The 19,551-nt window shown below is 45.9% G+C and overlaps 1 protein-coding gene across 4 annotated transcripts in view; it reads left to right on the forward strand.

The window, feature by feature from the left end:
• LOC135911355 (cytochrome P450 3A24-like) overlaps positions 1-19,551 on the forward strand; it is a 42,281-nt gene that overhangs the window by 20,702 nt on the left and 2,028 nt on the right. For all 4 annotated transcript variants that reach the window (XM_065443595.2, XM_065443592.2, XM_065443594.2 and 1 more), the window contains 7 exons: positions 10,225-10,355; positions 11,811-11,919; positions 13,244-13,310; positions 13,370-13,478; positions 15,240-15,328; positions 16,408-16,548; positions 17,434-17,599. In XM_065443595.2, coding sequence (XP_065299667.2) covers positions 10,225-10,355; positions 11,811-11,919; positions 13,244-13,310; positions 13,370-13,478; positions 15,240-15,328; positions 16,408-16,548; positions 17,434-17,599 — 812 coding nt within the window. The remainder of the gene's footprint in view (positions 1-10,224; positions 10,356-11,810; positions 11,920-13,243; positions 13,311-13,369; positions 13,479-15,239; positions 15,329-16,407; positions 16,549-17,433; positions 17,600-19,551) is intronic.

The following is a 19,551-nucleotide window of genomic DNA, read 5'->3' on the forward strand; positions in this document are numbered from 1 at the left end:
TAACTAAATCACCTAAAAGAAAAATGAAGCAATAAACAGACAACAATTAGACTACACAAGGAAACGCATTCTTGCATTTCGTTTTTAGACATTGTGACTTCGTTCGCTCCATATTTGTGGCAGGCGTTAAAATTGCTTTCGTAGGTAGCGTTTCCACATATGGTTCTTGCAGGTCGATTTCCCTACTCAATTGGACTAAACTAGCTTGCTCTCATCAGACAACGACAATATTGATTTGCCCTTGGAAGGAAGACCTAAATCTTAGACAATCTTAGACACAACTTTCTTGGGTATTTATGTGTACTAGTAGAACCCTGGGAGTGTTAGCCAGCGCCCCCACTCAGCCAGCGCCCACACTCCCAGGGTTCTACTAGTACACATAAATACCCAAGAAAGTGGATGGGGAAACGCCGCCGCGGTAGCTCAATTGGTAGAGCATCGCACGCGACATGCGAAGGTAGTGGGTTTGGTTCCCACCTGCGGCAAGTTGTTTTTTCATCCACTTTAATTTCCATTAATGTATCATTACTTTATTTCATTTATTAAGCTCATGCAATTTCCCCTATGTTGTACTTGGTGTCAGTGTTTGTTGGCTTCTTATTATATGACTAATAATTATCGGGTCCCTCGGTTAACCCCCTTTCTTCTCGTTTATATATATATATATATATATATATATATATATATATATATATATATATATACGGGAACGTGCAAGTTTTCATACAGAATCCTATACGGACATGTACGATGCTGCAGTGCGCGGCGAACACACGTGTCTGTCGCGTAGCGTTTTCTTGGCTTCTTACGTCACCTTTTCTGTAACACCCCCCCCCCCTTGTACTTCTACGGGGACTGCGAGCGAATATTTGCAGGGCGTCGGTTCAACCAATTCTCTGCCTCCTCTTTTCCTCCTCTCTTCCATATTATCTAGCTTCCCTCTATACTTGTACATTAGTAGAAAGGTAAGCGCTTGCGGAGGGTCACTGATGATTACAGTTGACAAAGGGCATAATGTGGCGACGCCCACGGAGCTCCAGCGGACACTGTGCACTTTCGACGCGGTGTGGTCCAACCGAGTTTCTCGCGTCTCTTCCCTGCCACGCTTCTTCCATGTATATACGCGCTCTGAACCCCCCCCCCCCTACCCCCGACGCAGTGTACCAGGCAGCAGAAACAAAATTACCAGCAATAGCTATAGCATCATCATCATCATCATCAGCAGCAGCAGCAGCAGCAGCAGCAGCAGTTGGAAAGTCGAAGAAAGAGGCAAAGAAAGCTTCACTTTAACACTGTCGATGTTTTATGCTGGAATTTCTTCGCGCGGAAATGATAGACACCTAGCGATGTGAATGACAGTGGACATGCTTATGGTAGTCTTCTCTACAACGACTGGCTTTCACCTTACAGGCTTCTGTAGCGTTGTAGCAATGTGAAATTATAGGTATGGGGCATATTGGTTTTCTTGAACCGACGTTTCTTTCTTTTTTAGGGGGGAAAGGTAAATTTGCAAGTATCGGCCTCGAAATGCAAAAGCTGGACTCATGGAATCATTTTTCGCATTTGTCAAGAATTCGCAAATTCCAAAAAGGAAAAATTAAAGCACAAAGTTTCCTGCTCCGTCACTCTGTGCCAAAACCAACTATCGTAATGCTATAAGCACCATGCACTGGATTGCATAAAAACGGCAAATCTCACTTAGTACCTGACAATTTCCATACTTTCATCAGGCAAATCAATCAACTAACAACTTACAGCCCGCCGCTCTGGCGCGACCTTGCGAGAGCAGAGTCGCAAAGTTCTTGTGCATATTCTGTGTTTTTATGAGCAAGCGTTAAAGCCTCGTCTGTGAAATCGGCGATATTATGTGTGTCGTCGCCAGGGAAGCCAGTGCGGGAGGAAGAAGGCATCTCGAGGTGGAGAAGAGAATTGCGGCGTCCATGTCTTTTTCCGTCGTGCTTCGGCGTCGCGGTGCTCACTGTGCATGTTCGAGGCGTCTCTTTGCGTGTGCAGTAGTATGCGCTTTCCCTGTGGCACACCATGGGCCGTATTAACGCGACAGCGTTAAGGAGCGCGTGTCGCAGAAAAGCCGGTGTCGGTGTCGTCGGCGTTGGCCGTGAGCGATAAATTCCAGCAGGCACTTCATGAATAAAAAACAACTTGCAAGATGGGCTGGGTGGGAATCGAACCAGGGTCTCCGGAGTGTGAGACGGAGGCGCTACCACTCAGCCACGAGTTCGATGCTTCAAAGCGGTACAAAAGCGTCTCTAGTGAATGCGGTGTTGCCTTAGCAACGAGCTGTTTCTAAGGCTCAGGCGTGCCTCGCTTGCTCAGGCGCACATTTCGTTGCCGCGCCGAACGCGGCACTGCTCGACGCCCATCGCGTCCGATGCGGGGCGCGTAGTCGCTGCGCCGTAGCCCACTGTCTTACACCCCTTGGCGGGTCGACGGGAACGCTGTCGCGTTCCACTCTTGAAGGCGAAGCTTAAGCGTCCTCCAATTTTTTTGTTTTTGTAACGGTTCGCCTTGCAACAAATTTTGGCAGTTGTTGGGTGCGCTTGCCGCGCCTGGCATTGTGAAGCAGTTAGCGAAAAGCCGTTCGGCCGTGTGACGCAGTTAGTTTCGCGTGTACAGAACCTTACTGGGACAAGTTCATAACGCTTTCTCTGACCCTAATAATTACTGTAATTAATTTCATTACTTTTTGGGGACACATTGAGGTACGTTCGCGGCGCCTGGCGTTATGACGAAGATAGCGAAAAGAAGATCGGGCGTACGACGCAGTTTTTTCGCGTGTAGTCAACATTACTGGAACATGGTCGTGGCGCTTGCTCTGACCGCGAGCACTACTTTAATTTGTGACATCGCGGGATAATTTTGAGGCACACTCGCCACGCCTGTCGTGACGCAGCGAAAAGCAGCTAAGCCGTCGCGACAAAGTTAGTTTGGCGTGTGCCGAAACTTAGTGGGACAAGCTTGTGACGTTTTTTATGGCCCCGCAACGGCATATACCTTTCGGTACGCGCGCTTGTCGAAAATGCGACGAGCGATTGACAGGAGTGATACGGGAGTGTGTTGCTAGTGCCGGCAAAACGCACAAAAGATAACGGCGAAGAGCTCAAAAACAAGGCCCTTGAAACTCAACAATTCTGTCTTCTGAATGGCTGAAAGGCTCTGCGCTCAAGCATTTTTCTGAGTGCAAGTAGAAGGAATTCTGTGAGCGTCCAGCATAGTTTGGTCGAAAGCCATGTTGTGGCCACCTCTGTGGATACGTAGCGTACTATCGCGTCAGTTGAAACCATGTTCTTTTGCAAACGCGCAGTCGCTCGTGTATTTGTGCTCTTAAAGCGCAGGAAGTAAGGCCCAGGAATGGGGGAATGCAATACCGCACATGGGAACATGTGCGGTATTGTTTGCAATGAGTCGAGTACTTTCTGCGCCATGTATGTAAAAGCGAATTGCTTTTGTTTGCAATGCTGCCCATTCGTCACTGACGCACATTTCGCCTTTACACACATTATTCCTATAAGGTGCTAGTACCAAAATGACACATTCTTGTAATTTACTTTTCTCAGCTGACGTCCGGTAGAGCTTCGTAACGGAACTGCTGCTTACTAAGCGCCACACCGTTGTATGAATGCACAAAAGCCCGAAACGAGCATTTATGTAGAGCAAAATAAAAATTGCCTCGTTTCGCCAGGCGTCTTGCGCCTTCTTTATGAAATTGCGCATGGCACACGTTAGATGGAGGCTTGTAAAGATCGTTCACAATAATTTTTACTCAATAAAACGATTCCGCACCAAGACCGGGCGCGATCTAGCAGTAGGATCGATTAACAAAAAAAATGGGTCGACGATTAGGCTTCTTGGTAATACGATCGTTCGTGCAGCTGCTGCCTTCTTTCCACGACAGACAACTGCATACACGACAAGTAGCGCCAAACGGAGGCGGTTCTGTGTTTCGGATTGGGCAGCACACACCGCGATCCGCCGCTATCAAGCCGGAACTCCGGCGACGCGCCATGTTATAGGGGGCCACCACCGCGGAGAGAGAGGGGGGGAGAGACTAGTAATTATTATTTCATGTTTCTTCTGAGGTGGGACGAGGAAACGGGTGGAGAACGGGGGTATTGAGCAGAGGTCACACACTCATTCACTCGCAGACAGGCCTGAATGTGGCCGCACAAGGTTGGGGCGGGAAGTAGAAGTAAGGGGACGAAACGCTATAACTGTCTTTCGAGTCACCGCAAAGGCCCTGCGCCAGGTAAGGGGAAGTATAGGGCAAGAGTGGAGGGAGGAGAAGGACAGGCAATGCAAGGAAGGAAGTTGCCGCCTCACTACCAGAGGCGGCAACTTCCCCGTTTGGTCCGCAAACGGAAAAGCGAGAGACGCGGCTGAGAGCCGTGTCTCTCGGAGGAGGAGCGGAGAGCCGTGGATCACGGGCGAGGCGGCAAGGAGCGTCCGCCGCCGGCACCGCGGCAGTGCCACGACAGTGGGAGAAGGGACGGCGAGGGTGGAGTGGATGGTAGCGGCGAGAGTCGCCGCCACGGCGCTGCCTGGAGGCGAGAGGATAGGCGAGAACAGATCATCCGGCTTTGGAGGACAAGGGGAAGGCAAGGCTCGCGCCGTGCACGAGAGATGGCGCCTTGAGCGCGCGCAGCTGGAACAGCGCGCTGGCCCCGGCTACGAAGCTGGTCACGGCGAGGCACAACAGCGAGTCCGACGGCGACGCGAAACGCGAGAGCGGGCGCCAAAAAGCTGCTCTCTAAAACGCCGCACCGATCAATGCACCCGGCGTAACGCGTTCCATCTAGCGTTCAAAAAGCGCACACCCAGAAAAAACCGAAAGTGTGGCTCAGCTATTAATGCGGTCGGCTTGCAGCGCTACAGTCAATTCGGCCGCTGGGCTCTATGTTGGTGTCGGCTCATGAATTTCTTTCTCTATGGCCGGACTATAAAGGCGCCTTTAGAGTCGCCGAAACCCAGGCAATCCGACAGCAACGAGAAAATCCCAAGCTGCGGGAGCAGGACACCAAAGCAATCCGGCATTGTTACCTGTGGTTTACACAACCATGACGTAGGCCAGGTTGTGTAACCTTCACTTACCCAACCTTGCAACGTACAACTTTCACTTACCCGCATTTTCCGGTAGGTGAAGGGTCGGCCATTTTTTTTATGCGAAGCATATTACGAGAGCTCAACCCAGCTCCTCAGGCGCGGCGGCGTCGCCTTCAATGACCTTTGACCCCATGCCATACCATGTGACACCATGACGTCACGACAGAGGAGAAACGGGGCTCCAACTCGCGCCGTCGCTCGCGGCGTCGCTCAACTCTCGCAAGATGGGCTGGGTGGGAATCGAACCAGGGTCTCCGGAGTGTGAGAAGGAGACGCTACCACTGAGCCACGAGTACGATGCTTCAAACCGGTACAAAAGCGCCTCTAGTGAATGCGGTGTTGCCTTAGAAACGAGCTGCTTCTAAGGTTCAGGCGTGCGTCGCTTGCTCAGGCGCACATTTCGTTGCTGCGCCGAACGCTGCGTTGCTCGACGCTCACCGCGTCCAATGCGGGGCGCGTAGTCGCTGGCGGGTCGACGGGAACGCTGTCGCGTTCCACTCTTGAAGGCGATGCAGAGTAACGCATGAGTTGTTTCTTCGTCTAGCCGAACCAAATATAGCCAAGCAACAGCAGTTCACCAGGCTAAACAGTGGTTCAACAACTAAAATAAAGGCTAGTAAGCTTCGCATCCTGGGCTTAACCTTAGCTAAGCCACAGCCATTTTTTTACATCGTTCTCGTACTTGAATTCTCACCTGCTCTCGGTACTCATCAAGAGCTTCCATGCCATAGCTTCCATTGTATATTTACCAAATATTTCTTGTCGTTCACATAAAGGATGCAAAGGAGGTCAGAAATATGCATCACTGCATCTTTCTGTTATGGTAATTCACTGTGATAATCAATACATTCTGGACTAGTTTGACAGGTTATCCAGGGCATGTGGGGTAGCTGTTCAGCATGACCCTTACTAGAATTTTGGGCAATAGTTTAGCTTTATTTCCACATCCGACCCATCCACACGTTCGTAAGGAAGTTCAGGCCATGCAAATTTGGTGTGTTTAGCATACATACAAGCATTCAAAGAAACGTATAGCTCGTTCCGAACACAACCCTTTTCTAAAGTAACGCCGGGACCGATCTTCGTGAAATTTCTTGCATTTGAGAGAGAAAGATCAATTCTAGTGACTTTTGTAAGCAAAATTTCTATCTAGGGTCTGAAATATGTTAAAAATGTTACAAAAATTCCAAATTTGGAAAAGAAATGAAAGTATTAAGTTTACAAATTATAGCTCTGTATCAAGAACAGATATCGTGGTTCTGTAAACGACATCCATTAGATCATTCAAAGCGAACAAATTCAATATCTCAATTTATATATTACGTGAATTCGTTACGTTGTGTACAAGGGTTCTGCAAAAGATGTATTTCGATATTACTCTATATTTTGAGATTCATGCGTAACATATCAATTTTTTCCGCTTTAGATGTACTATTAGATGCGATTAACATAACTGTGATATCATTTTGTAATTGCCGAGTTAGAGTTTTCGTTTTCTGAAAATGGTCTTATGTTTGCCCATTTTTAATAAGAAATTGAACACTTTCAATTTCCTCCAAGTTTTTCCTCCAAATTCAACAAACCTCGTCCAAATTGCTGCGGTGGTTACCGAGAAGAAGGAATTCTCCTTTTGCATGTATTTAGATTCGGGCACCCGAGCTAAAGCTTCCTCTTATGACGAATCCTCTGATCGTGCCCAGCTCCTATGCCACCTCTGTAAATGCATTGAAAACGCAATCTTTTTGTTAGACGACCAGGGGACCAACTTGAAGTAATATTCTTGCATTTCAGAAATTACGCGAGGTTGTAGTGACTACACAGAGGAGAATTTTGATTTGGGACTTCAGATATTTTCACAAACAACAGCAAAAGAAATGGAAAAAGTTAGAAAAAAATGCGGCGTTTGCAAATCCGTAACTCTGCGCCAAAAACAGACATTTCAGTTCTGTAAGTGGCATCTTTAGAGCACCTAAGGCTAGTAGAGTGGATGGAAGAACTTACTGCTTACGCAAGTTGGTCACATTGTTAACAGAGGTATTGCAAGGCACCTGCTCGCATATTGTTGGCATATTTCCCGGGCAGTTTGCGTTGCACCCCTTTTGTCAGCTTTGGATGTATTATTACACGCACCTTACAAAACTACAAAAGCATTTTTCGCTGCTGAGTTATAGAGCTTTAGCGAGATAACTTCTTTTTTAATTTTCCTGTTTTTAGTAATCTTTATTGAAAATATAGGCGGCCTAAGCAAAAGATCCACTACGTACAATCAGTGCATTTTAACTTATTCTTTGAATTGCATTTGGTGCTTCTATACAAAAAAGTTCCAACCAAGTAGCTGTAGCAAAGAATATATATATATATATTTAATTTCGGTATTCATATTTGATGAACTCGTGCAAAACCTTCCTGAAGATGCTAACAATGTCACTTTAGCTCTAAATTCCTACATCCAGTGCAGTAGCCTTAGTTGCTTTAATAGTGGCAGTTAGAAGAATCTTCCGATCTGTTCTTGCTGTACAGTTACTGATTTGTTGACTTAGCGTGTAAACTTTCTGAAGTATCACTTTTCAAGGATATTTTTGAAATATTTTATTACTGAAACAAAAAAAATGAAAATGCTGCTTTCGATTCACTTCAATTCACCATCTGTCTCACTTTCAACCAACTTCACTCAAATTGGTCCAGCGGCTGTCTCATAAATTCATTACTTAGTTTCACGCGTATTTCAATAGGCAAATCGCAATTGTTCTCGAGCTAAAGCTTCTATAGCAAAGGCCCCTTACGAAACCCCATGACAAGTTTTGCTTGTACAATGAAAGTTGAGCGGCGCCCTCCAGTAAGCGTTTTACCGCAATAATTTTTCAAAACGTTTCCTTATCAAAACTTTATGTGAAATTGAAATGTCGGTTGCCATGTCACTAGGAGGTAAGCTTCACCGTCGACGTGGACGCTATTCCCGTGCTTCCTCTGCATCGACTAGCGTCCTCAGGCGACACTTCTTTGCGGCTTACTCCCATGCCGGAGCTGAACGACTTACCGACAGTGACATACTGCGTCATGTTTACGTCCCAAGCCAGCGCCTTACAAAACGGCAAAGTGGCGTCCTCTCGTAAAGATGCCAGAAGCGTCGCGTGATGATCGTTGCGTGCCGCAGGTACAGCGAACACTTAGGCAATTACAGACAGAGTCTTATTATTCACCTGCACATATAGAGGAATGGTATGACATTGCATACATGAGTATTATATGGAGAGCATGCAAAAAAGAGATATGCACGCTTGAACATCTGCTCTGGGAGTGTGGGTCGCTCGGCCCTGGCATTTCCCGGAATCGGTTTTTAGGAATGATCAGATCTCCAGATCACATCCCTCAAGTCCTGGCTGTCCAGTACGCCCATGATAGGGCTAGGAGGCTTGACCTCCCGGTCCCAACATGAGACTAGCCAGGCAGGTGGCAACACCTTGTACAGGACAACAATATAGTTTTTTTTCCTCCTCCTCCATCCTCCACCAATGTTCTGTGGCGCCCGCCATAAAACGCGTTCGCGCTAAAATCCCCGCATGATGTTTCGCGCCAATTCAACCTTCTGCGTGTGCATGGTCGCTCTCTTTCACTTTATTCTTGGCACACGGGACCACTCTGGTGAAGGCGCCGCAATCTTTGACGACGTGTCCGACGTGCCACGGTCTTTCATCACTGATTAAGACATCCACTGGAACTCCCGTACAGCGAACTGACACTATAACGAAGGATTGCACATCTCCTTGGCAAATTCCTATCTGCCACGTGTATTACCAACGCCGTGTTTAGTGAAGACCACTATAACGAGTATGACTGCGCAAAAAAAGGAATACAGACGACCTCGAAGACTAATTTGTTGCTTTACAACGAGCACCGCGTAGTGGTGGCACATAGGAAGCTCCTCCGTGCGGGAGGGTCCGCACACCACCGTAGCTGTGGTGCACTTCCCCCTGTCCGCTTCTCAACCGACGGGGTGAGCTACTGTGAATTGACGACGGGAGACATCGCCGAGGACATCAAGGACTACACGGAGGTCGATGAAGGCAGCTGTGGTGACGATCTCGAAGGCTAACGAATACTTTTGACGCGACAGGCAATCGAGGCTATGCAGCTGTACCTTTGGGTCACTTCCGGGTTCGGCCGCCGTGCATGTTAAGAGCCTCGTTGCCACTGCTTTCTCCGCACTCCCACATTCTGCCAAACTAATTATGCAGAAGAAGTATTAGAGTTATTTCCCGAGTATCGTTTGAAATCATGCTAAGGGTATTTTTTTTTCTTTTGGAGAGCATGTTTCGCTTTCTGCGTAGTCCGCGCTACGGTGCGCCATCTTTACACCGAAGTGACCTGCGTAAAGAACTTTCTAGATCTCCAGCTCTTTGCTATAAAAACTTTCCACCATGTAGTTCTTTTTACGTGCAAGCGTATAGGGGCCACGTGTGTCAAGTCGGTGATATTATGTGTGTCGCCGCAAGGGCAGCCAGCACCGAAGTAGGAAGGTGCCTGGAGTTGGAGGTAAACTGCCGTGGTGGAACGCGGTTAAACTAAGTTTGTCGAGCCATAGCACCGTTTTGCTCGCTTTGGTAAAGGACACAGACGCTTCACTGGAAGAGTGAGAAACTAGGTACCGCGTCTACAAATGCGCCACAAGATAACACACAGACGCTGCTTGGCTGGGCAGCAGCAGCGAGCGAATTGACCTTCTTGATGCGTCTCGCTTTAACGCGATCGAAGGGTCAAAGACACAGCGCATGCGCAGCTACCAGCACTCGGCGTACTTTGTCCACGTCGCAGATCGGTTTCAAGTAATGGCCGCCCTCACGGCGTACGCAGCAGCCGTTGACCTTGGCTGAGCTTGGAGGTCGTATTTACGTAAGCAGCCGTTTTCTTGGTCTGTCACTCGAGTAGAAGAGCTGTCGCTCTAAAGGAATCGCCGCATTCGCGCACTTTGCGTTTGTGCTTCGACACCGCTGTGCTTACTGTGCGTGTTCGCGGCGTCGATACGTTTGAGCGTAACCCGCGTTCACAAAATGAAACGTCACTGTAACCTTTTCTTCTTCTTTTCCTGCTGTGTGCACTTACGAACAGAGTTTTTCTCGGACGTGAAAGGCTGCCTTCCTCTCATGCTGACCCTGGAGCGATGGTTCGGATACGATGCGTTCCAGTCACTGGCCGATTGCTCCATACCCGCCATCAAAACGCGGAGAAAGGACTCCACGGTAAGCAAAATGAACGCAATCTTTTTCTTACCGCCAAACTGCGCCTCCATAATCTTGGATATGTGTCAGACATTATCGTGACTATTCTTCCTTAGCTGGACCATTCATAATTGCTACAGACGATGTCAGGGCGTACATTGCATGCATCAATGTTGGGGCCTAGAGCTCTTGGCAGTTGTACCGCTGATATCAACTATTGGAGCACACAGACGTTGTAACAGCTTGCTTAGACCAAAGTAGATTCAAATCAAATTAAAGACTGTTCGTTTAACAAACATTGAATTTGTGGCAGTATTGCACCTGGTACTAGATATTTTCTTAGTGTCGTTGTCTACGTTGTATGTGAAAAATCCAGAAATTTTGGGATTCTGAATGAGATTCCGAAAATCAATCACCAGATCATGTAGCTATGCATTGACACCAGACAACGTCTTGTGATAAAGTAAAACGTTACACTATCTAGATCGAACTGCCACCTGTTGTTTTACTTACGTATACTCAGCCATTTTATTTCACGTATTACGTCTTGCTTTTTGCAATTCCCTACTTAAAGCGTTTCTATCTTTCTTTATGTGTTAGCTTTCCCAAATTGTGCTGTTCCTTTTATATGCAATACTTTTCGCTTGCTCCTGTTATTTATCACATCTGAGAAGCTCTGATTATTTATCGGCATTCTGGTGTTACACTCCATGCTTTGTTAATTGAATATATCTGTTACTATCTTGCTTTTCCTCGTTAGATTGCTTTTGAAATGTTGGTATGCCTCGGACTCGTACGACGAACTCTTGTAACCACCTCGAGGCCGTTAAGGAATAATAAATAAAATGAAATGAACTCAAGCACCAAGAGTCAGGCGTGTAGCTCCCGCGTAAATATCAGAAATACCATTAAATTGATTTATACGCCATCTCGTTTAAAACGAATAGGATAGGTAACTAATATGTGAGAACAGCTAAATCACGTAAGTTATATGCGTTAGACTAAAATTTATTAAGGTTAAACAAGTTTATACAGGGTCCAAACTGCATCTTAAAACCATTGTGGTATCTATTCTGGGGGCTGTTACTGAATGAAAGAGTAGTTTAAATCAAAATGTATTTTTCTGGTGCTTGAGAGTAGAAATAAAAATCGCACTGCAATGTCTTTTGCATTTAACTATATTTTCAACTAAAAATGTCGAATTGCCTTAGTAGTTGTCTCAGGGGAACAATAAGGAAGGTCACCCTCATTTCAGTCAGTACTAAAAAAAGTGAACTTTTCTCTTAAGGACAGCTTTGTACAAAATAAAAGTGCGAGCCCTCAGTTTTATTTTGCAGTTGTGATGCTAAGGACGTTGGGATGCAAAGAACGTTGCCTAAGAAAGAATGCATTACAGCGTAGGGAGTGCCTTGTTTCGGCTGTCGACGTCAACCGGCTTCTGCGCAACGTAGCGAAATTCTCCTTAATCGATTCAAGGTAACACGGCCAGACCTCCTCCAGTGCATGCTGGGAACGGAATTCGACAAAACCCAGATTGACGCGAGCGGATTCCACTGGACCAAGGAAGAACGGGAACAATGCAAAGGTGCGCCTTCCCCTCACACATCTGAAGCTTGCGAGGTCACACATGTCGTGAGCTCTACGTTGCCATAGCCGATTCCATTGCGCGTATCTCGAGGCGCAATTGCGCCGTCGCCGTCGTCGTGCTGTCCCAGTGTCGAATCCCACAGTTTGCTCGGGCGCGAAGAGCTAGAGGGTCTCTACAGGCGCGCAGTGCCTCTGGCTGCAAAAAATTGTGAGGAAGCCAGAAGTCCCACTGTCCCAAACGAGAGAGAGAGAGAGAGAAGAAGCCAAGCGTCCCACTGTCCTGCTCCGCTAGATGGACTTTGCCGGAGCCATGGCAAAGTCCATATATATATATATATATATATATATATATATATATATATATATATATATATATATATATATATATATATATATATATATATATATATATCACATGCACCAGGAAATGACACACATATTACAGTATTCAACGGAAACGGACAAATTAACTGCCTACTTACTTTGCGGCACATATTGCAATTTACAAATTGGGGGCTTGCAACACGTGTCCACTTGAAATTAATCTCCAGGTTTACACCAACTTCGATATATTATTTCCCAAAGTGTGGGGCGAAATGCATGAACGTCCCAGTTACTTTTGGCCGTCAATAAATAGAGAAAAGCGTTTTGTTAAAACAAGTGTGTGGAACAACAGGGGACTTCTGCAGCTTGTTTGGTGGCACATATCTCTAACCCCCGTGCCATATTTAAAATTTCTTTCTAGTGGATCTGTATTGCAATATAACAATCTACAATTCTCAAATTCCACATGAGCCATGGAGTAATTAATTAACAAAATCATTAGTGAATCTTCCTAAATTAGCTGATTATGTATATAGATTTATGGTGCGTGTAATGTCCATCTCTTCGCATATTCAAGCTCAAGGAATGGAATTATGCTATCAGCCACAAATGATTTTTTTTTCAATTCCGTAACATTCAACAATGATCCCCCCCCCCCGTATACATATAACCTATCTTAGAAAAACTACCTGTTCTTTTTTTCGTTGACTGTTTTTGTATGCTGAATGGTTCCAGTATTCTTTAACATATATATATATATATATATATATATATATATATATATATATATATATATATATATATATATATATATATATATATATATATATATATATATATATATATATATATATATGATGCAGCAATAGTCTAGATAGTTCATGATGTGCAAATGTTCTCGCGCCGAATTACACTGCTGTCGTGACACCGTTGCATTAATGCCCGTGCCGCGATAGAAACCACCTGATAGACCTTTATTTTCTTCCCTCAATTTTCAGGAAAGGAGAAAGTTGTAATGCCGGTTAGAGACATTGCTGTGAATGCGGCCAACATGCTTCAAGCCGGGTGCGTTTTTTCTAATCAAAAACTAAACGGGAGTTTGACAAAGGGGCTTTAAAGAACAGGTTCGAGACCGTGGGGGTCACGCTGGCGAGCTGCCTGTTCTGCATCGCCAAGTTCCAGGCTGTCCAGGACAAGATCAGAGCTGAAACTGAAGCCGCCCTCGCGAAGCACGTGAGTCAATCCAGTCTGAGTGGTTTCTATTTTTGTTTGTACGTATGCATACTCGAAAAAAGCAGTGAAATGGCACATTACAAATGAATATATATATATATATATATATATATATATATATATATATATATATATATATATATATATATATATATAAACTCCGATACGATTACGGGGCGCGCTGTAAGCGGGTTACTCCGGATTAATGTTTGCACCTCCCCCCCCCCCCCGTGGTTCCTTAACATCAAAGTACGATCGACGTTGTCTTTTGTCTTTCTTTTTCATTTTGACTTCTTCGAAATGAGGCCACCGCGGCAGGCATCGAGCCCACGACGTCGAGAAGCGGTGCAGTGCCGCAGCCAATAAGCTACTGCGACGGGTCGCCAACGAATGTAGACCATTGAGAACCGTTTCTGTGAACGTCGCAACATTTGTTTCCTGGCAATAGGTGACTTGGTGTGGCTACGGGGCTTCATACTTCTTGTGCAGTACAAGTCGAGCGCGACGAATTGGTGTGGTTGCGCTGTAGCTGCAGCTAACGCTGTTTGACGGGCTGGTTGTTTGGTAGATTTTTGAAGCCAGTTATACCATCACGACATAAGGAGCGTCTCAGCTAAAGCGTGCAAAGGTTGTTCAAGAGAACTGGTAGAACATACCACTAAAATATATAGTTATATGATTTCGTGTTCGGTCATCAGTATTCCTCCACGACCAGAATGACCAATGTGTTTTAAGTGCTTGGATAATACAGAAAAATATTAATGAAACAAGTTGTCTCTCTGTGCTAGGGGCGAGAATTCCTATGATAGAGCTGTCTTGTTTTACTGCCAGGATGTAACAGGAGAGGTACCGGCTACTACTGCGCCTTAGAACATCGAATTCACACATTTTCAGTGCGCTGTGTCGTGCGTAATTATGTTTTTTTTACTCGCGTTGCTCTTGGCGCACGAAATACTAACGATGCCGCTTTGATTAACCATCCGTGAGCCATGACACTAGTGGTCCCAGAAGTTCTTCGATCGAGCTAACTACGCCCATTGCCTGGCACGGCAACCGCCTGGTCGACACCTTGGCTGCAATGGTCACGCAAAACAGCCAGCTCGCGATCAGCAGAGACCAACAGCGTCGCTAATAACTTGACACTTGCAGGTTGGTGGCTGTGTTTCGCTAAAGAGGTGATCATTATACCTTCTTGTTTTCATGGCATGCCATGCCGTGCCTCCATGACATTACGGCTTGCTGGCTACGGACGTCCTCCTGCACATCCCGATGTAAAGCATTCGGTTCCACTTTCCGAGGACATCATGCAAATGGTGACGAAGTTCATAAACGCCCCTGTGCCGAGCACTGGACAAGCATTTCAAAAAAGGCCGCTGGCCAAATAATCCGGAGATATCTACTGCGGTGTCGATGGCCAGCTCAAGCTGATCCAGCGAGCGGAGAAGATGACAAGAGGGAGCGGAGCCCTGGACTAAGGGCCCCGACCATTAGCGATGAACCCTTTGTGCGCCACCCACAAAAAACTTCGATTATTCTCAGAATAAAGTTTACCTCTCTCTCTTTCTTTGTTATAGATGTGTCGCTTCGAGGCGTTAAAAGCAGCAAATGATTCACTTTTGCTTTTCGTACGTGAAAAAAAAAATCATTCCTAGTACTTACCCTTTAAACTTTAGCTTCCATTTAAAGAGCATTCTTCTTTGTAAAACACAATTGCACTCATCGTCTTTAGTGAATGCGTCATTCCTCTTTGTTGCCGCCTAGGGGGAGTTCTCCTATGACGCCATTTCCGACCTACAGTACACTGCACAGACAATACTGGAAACGTTGAGAATGTACGCTCCAGTGATCGCGTAAGTACTTGTCTTTCGCTGACATTTCAACGAAAACGCAGTTCTATATCACATTGCCAAGCACGTTATCAGCACCAAAGCTGCCAAACGATTATGTCCGCCAATAATTCTATGAAACAGTAGTCAGTTTGCCTACTCTGTCAGTCTCGGATATCAATGGCGTGCCGTAAGCTTTTGGATGTGTAGCAGTAACAGAGCCTACGCAGTTTGGTATACTGAACACTAGGCTGTAGATTCGGTTCCCGAAAAAACACCAAGTGGCTATTGACGTTTATCCTCCACAAATCTCCAACGACGTTCCATATTTATCGCAACCGAAACTTCTTGTTCACCTATATCTCCGGCATAGGAGAGTATGCATTCGTAGAAAAGCAAGAAAGTTTTGATCGAGTTAAAGTGTTAGTTTAATTATTATCAATTGTTACTTATTGAGCCATCGACAACCGAAATTTAGCTCAAGCGTATCAATAACGCCGCCATGTTATTTGCTTTAAGCTTCCTACGATTCAATGAGAATGTTGAGGAACCAACTACAGCTTGGCGAAAATGATATGCTAGGTTTTGTCCGGTTAAGTAGATAACTGCAGGTTATCGTGTCTGATCTATAGTTATCCGCTACAACGTGTCACATAGCCAAGGTATTGGCTTGAGGCATTCGTCAATGTCATTCAACAAATAAAATAAGATTTATGAGGCGAAGCGATAAGGCACGTGGTGCACGACCGAAAGTTTGTTTGAAAAATCACTACACCTTTACCTTGACCTACCCAATTAACCATGACAGCTCGTTTGTAGCAAATTTCACCTACTCGGAAATATGAATGCTGCTGTGTGTGCTTCCGCTTTCGCATTTTTATTTTGTTTTGAACCACAGGTTGTGCACACTAATTTTATTTTGTATCCACATGTCTGCAAGCCTGCGATTGCCAATGCATTTACTGCACTGCAACAAATATTTTCCACCCTGTAACGGCCCAAAAATGGGCAAACAGTATTAATAAATGAAATGAACTGAAATGAAAGACATTCAAATCGTGAATACCATGACCACAGGTTCTTTCTAATGTCACTGACCTCAGGTTTACAACCAGGCGCGCTTCCTCTGATTACCGCTACGAAAACGTGCTTCTGCGGGAAGGTGTGAGCGTCATGGCCTGCAGTCACCAGGTTCACCACGACCCCAACTTGTGGGAGCTACCAGATGAATTCGACCCAGAGAGGTGAGCACACTGAAGACACGTGGGCCGTCAGTCCGCATTTGTGCTGTCATCTAAATACCTCAAATTAATTGAACTACTCGGAGTAAAGCCTTACGTTTTGCAAAACCAGCAACAATGATCACGTATTCTCGGGATACTTTTGCCTGAAACGTCGCTCGTACGACCACCACGTTGCTTAAACAACTCCGAATCCACGTGCGTCGTCTCTGTCAGCGACGGCACGATCTTAACTCACACTGTGTCCCGGGGCAGACACCCACACCAAGAACTTTGCATGAGCATCGAATAGAGCTCAAAGGTTTCTGCTCTGCCAGATAAGTTATCGTTGGCACTGTTCGAGATTCCAATAGAGGAATGAATAAGTGTTTTTATACAAAAGCAATGTCTACTCACCGATGTCCCAATATTGTTTCTTATTGTTTGACGTCGACTAACACAGCCAAGAGGCTGTATGTCTGTGTGCGGTGGTCCGTTGTGCATAAGCAGTCGTTAAAAAAATCTGGAGGATTCATATTCTTTTTTTTTTCAACGTTAGCAATTTACATAAACAAACAATTTTCACTTTTCCCGGTGAATTTCCCGACTTCACTTCTTTCCTGGCAGCTAAATTACTAAATGAACGAGCCCCTCCACTCCTTTGCTTCTTCTGGGTCATTTGTAAGCCTGGCGTCGTGCATCTTGAAAAGGCACGTTGCAATAAAAAAAGATGCTTGGGTTTTACTGTGCGACAACACCGATATGATTACGAGGCATGCCGTAGTGTGGGACTGCGGAATAATTTTGACCACCTGGCGTTCTTTAACGCGCGCCCAATGCACGATACATGGGCGTCTTTGCATTCTCGTTACATTGCCAACACGGTGCCCTGTGTTTCATTTTCCGCAGGTTCTCTCCCGAACAGAGAGCGTCTAGAGATCCGCTTGCTTTCCAAGCGTTCGGCATGGGACCACGAAACTGTGTCGGCATGAAGTTGGCGCAGCTGGAAATGGCGCTCGTTGTTGCCAAGCTCGTGCACCGATTTCGGCTGCATCTGGGTGCGAAACACGTGAACGTAAGGAGTGTTTGAATGCTTCTGTTTCAGAAAGTTCGCATGACATATTGCAAGTTCAAACAACACTTGTATGCATGTGTGTCCTTCTCCTTGTGTTTTAGCACTCTTTAAACTGGCAATAAGAGGCCATCCGTCTATAAATCAGGTGTTCGTTTTGGAGGTAATAGACTTGTTTTAATGGCCTGTCGAATATAGCACAAGTCTTGTCATTGAGCAGCATTACTTACTGAAACGGGCCTCATTCCCACAAGAAATCACAGTACGTAGACATAGTTAAAGAACCGTTCAAAATTCACTAGTCAACATTTAACTAACAACCTTTGGGTACGTGTTGCAATACGCGAATTGAGCCGGGGACGACACAACCATTTCGCACTGTTTTTCTTTTTTCGCTCACTGGCACTGGGTTTGCAGTGAGCACCGTCAAAGTTGCGGTAAAAATTCATTGTTCCACTCATTTCTTTAACGATACATCCTTTTATGTACAGGACAATATTAACCGTAATGCCGATGCACATTTTGGGGACGCATCATTTGCAACTGGCATCATCTCTGGAATCTTTTTGACATCAGTATATCTTGCGAACCCACCGGCTGCAATTCGTAAATTGCGGCATGTGCCGTGAGGCAATAAGTTCAGAGTTTAATGAGAGCAAATCTGACACGTATTCAATCCGAGATAGTTCTCCCTCGTGCAAATAATATCCGCCTCTTGTAGAAATTCATCTGAACGTGTAGAACCTTGCTGCACTACACAGGCAATTTTTCAAAAGTTTCTGAACTCTAAACAAAGCAACCTATGCGCATGTTCCGCAAAATTACAATAGCTTTCTGCCCTGCATGTGCATAAAGAACAGTTTATGCTTTGGTGTGCTTCCAGGCAGGCCATTGATTTCAGCTCTCAGAGGGCCGATTCTGGAATCTCGAGAGTTGCTTCGGCTTTTCCCCGATTTAAAAAGACATTATGTAGAGCGTGATCGCTCACGCCTGCTTTGAGCCGAGGGCACGCGCTTGAAAACAGGGACAATATAGTAAGGAGAGAAGGCCACTGGAGAGAGAGAAGGCCAGGATAAAGTATGGAAGAGAAGGCCACTAGGAAAGCGGCAACGGCCCATGCGCTCCTACTTTATTTACACTTCCTGGGCGGCGTCCACCATCTTGTATTGGTCAGACCAGATGCATCGGGGAAGCATACTTGCCGAATTACTCTTGTTGCCCGCCGATGACTCACACTGATGCAATCCTAGCCGCCATGCTGGGAATGCTGCACTCTGAGCAGGTGAGTCCTTCGGCACCTCGCGCGCCTCTAACGCTCTTCAGCTGAGCCGGCAGGGAAGGGGCCCCTCCTAAGCTTTCCTTTCTCCATGGAAGCAGGTAACCCACGGGGCAGTGGATTTAATACACGGACGTCATTCGAGGTGGCCCACTGGAGAGTTATTACAGGGAGAATTAAACTGCGTTCGTGACGTCACGCGCAAGTTATCTACTGCCACCACCCCGTTGAAAATACGCGGTATTAGTTCTAATGACCCGAAACGTCCCGTTTAAAATCAATTTAACGCAGTCAACCACACAAAACAAACGAAAAAGTCGCGAGGTTGCATTGCAGCCCGAAATGAGTCGCAGTTTTCTCAAGTAGATTCGATTTCTTTACGGAGCTCCCTGGTGCTTGCTTGTAACGGCGTTCTCTCGGCGTGATGCAGGCAGTAGTTGCTTGCAGAGGACGGCCACTGAGTTCCACGGCACAGCTATGTGAAACAATTCGCTAGACTCCTGTTACTTCTTACTTATCGTAACTAATACTAGGGGCCAGTTGTAAGTGAGCCATCTGCATATAATAGGGAAACCGACAAGTGCTTGAGAAACCCTATGGTCCTCTCGAAAAACGTTCCCACAACGCTAGCGCCTAGGGTTACAAAAGCGCCGGTTTTCAGAGGGATCGCTTCTCAGTC

The sequence above is a fragment of the Dermacentor albipictus genome, chromosome 8 (assembly GCF_038994185.2).
Source record: "Dermacentor albipictus isolate Rhodes 1998 colony chromosome 8, USDA_Dalb.pri_finalv2, whole genome shotgun sequence".
In the NCBI taxonomy this organism is placed as follows: Eukaryota; Metazoa; Arthropoda; class Arachnida; order Ixodida; family Ixodidae; genus Dermacentor; species Dermacentor albipictus.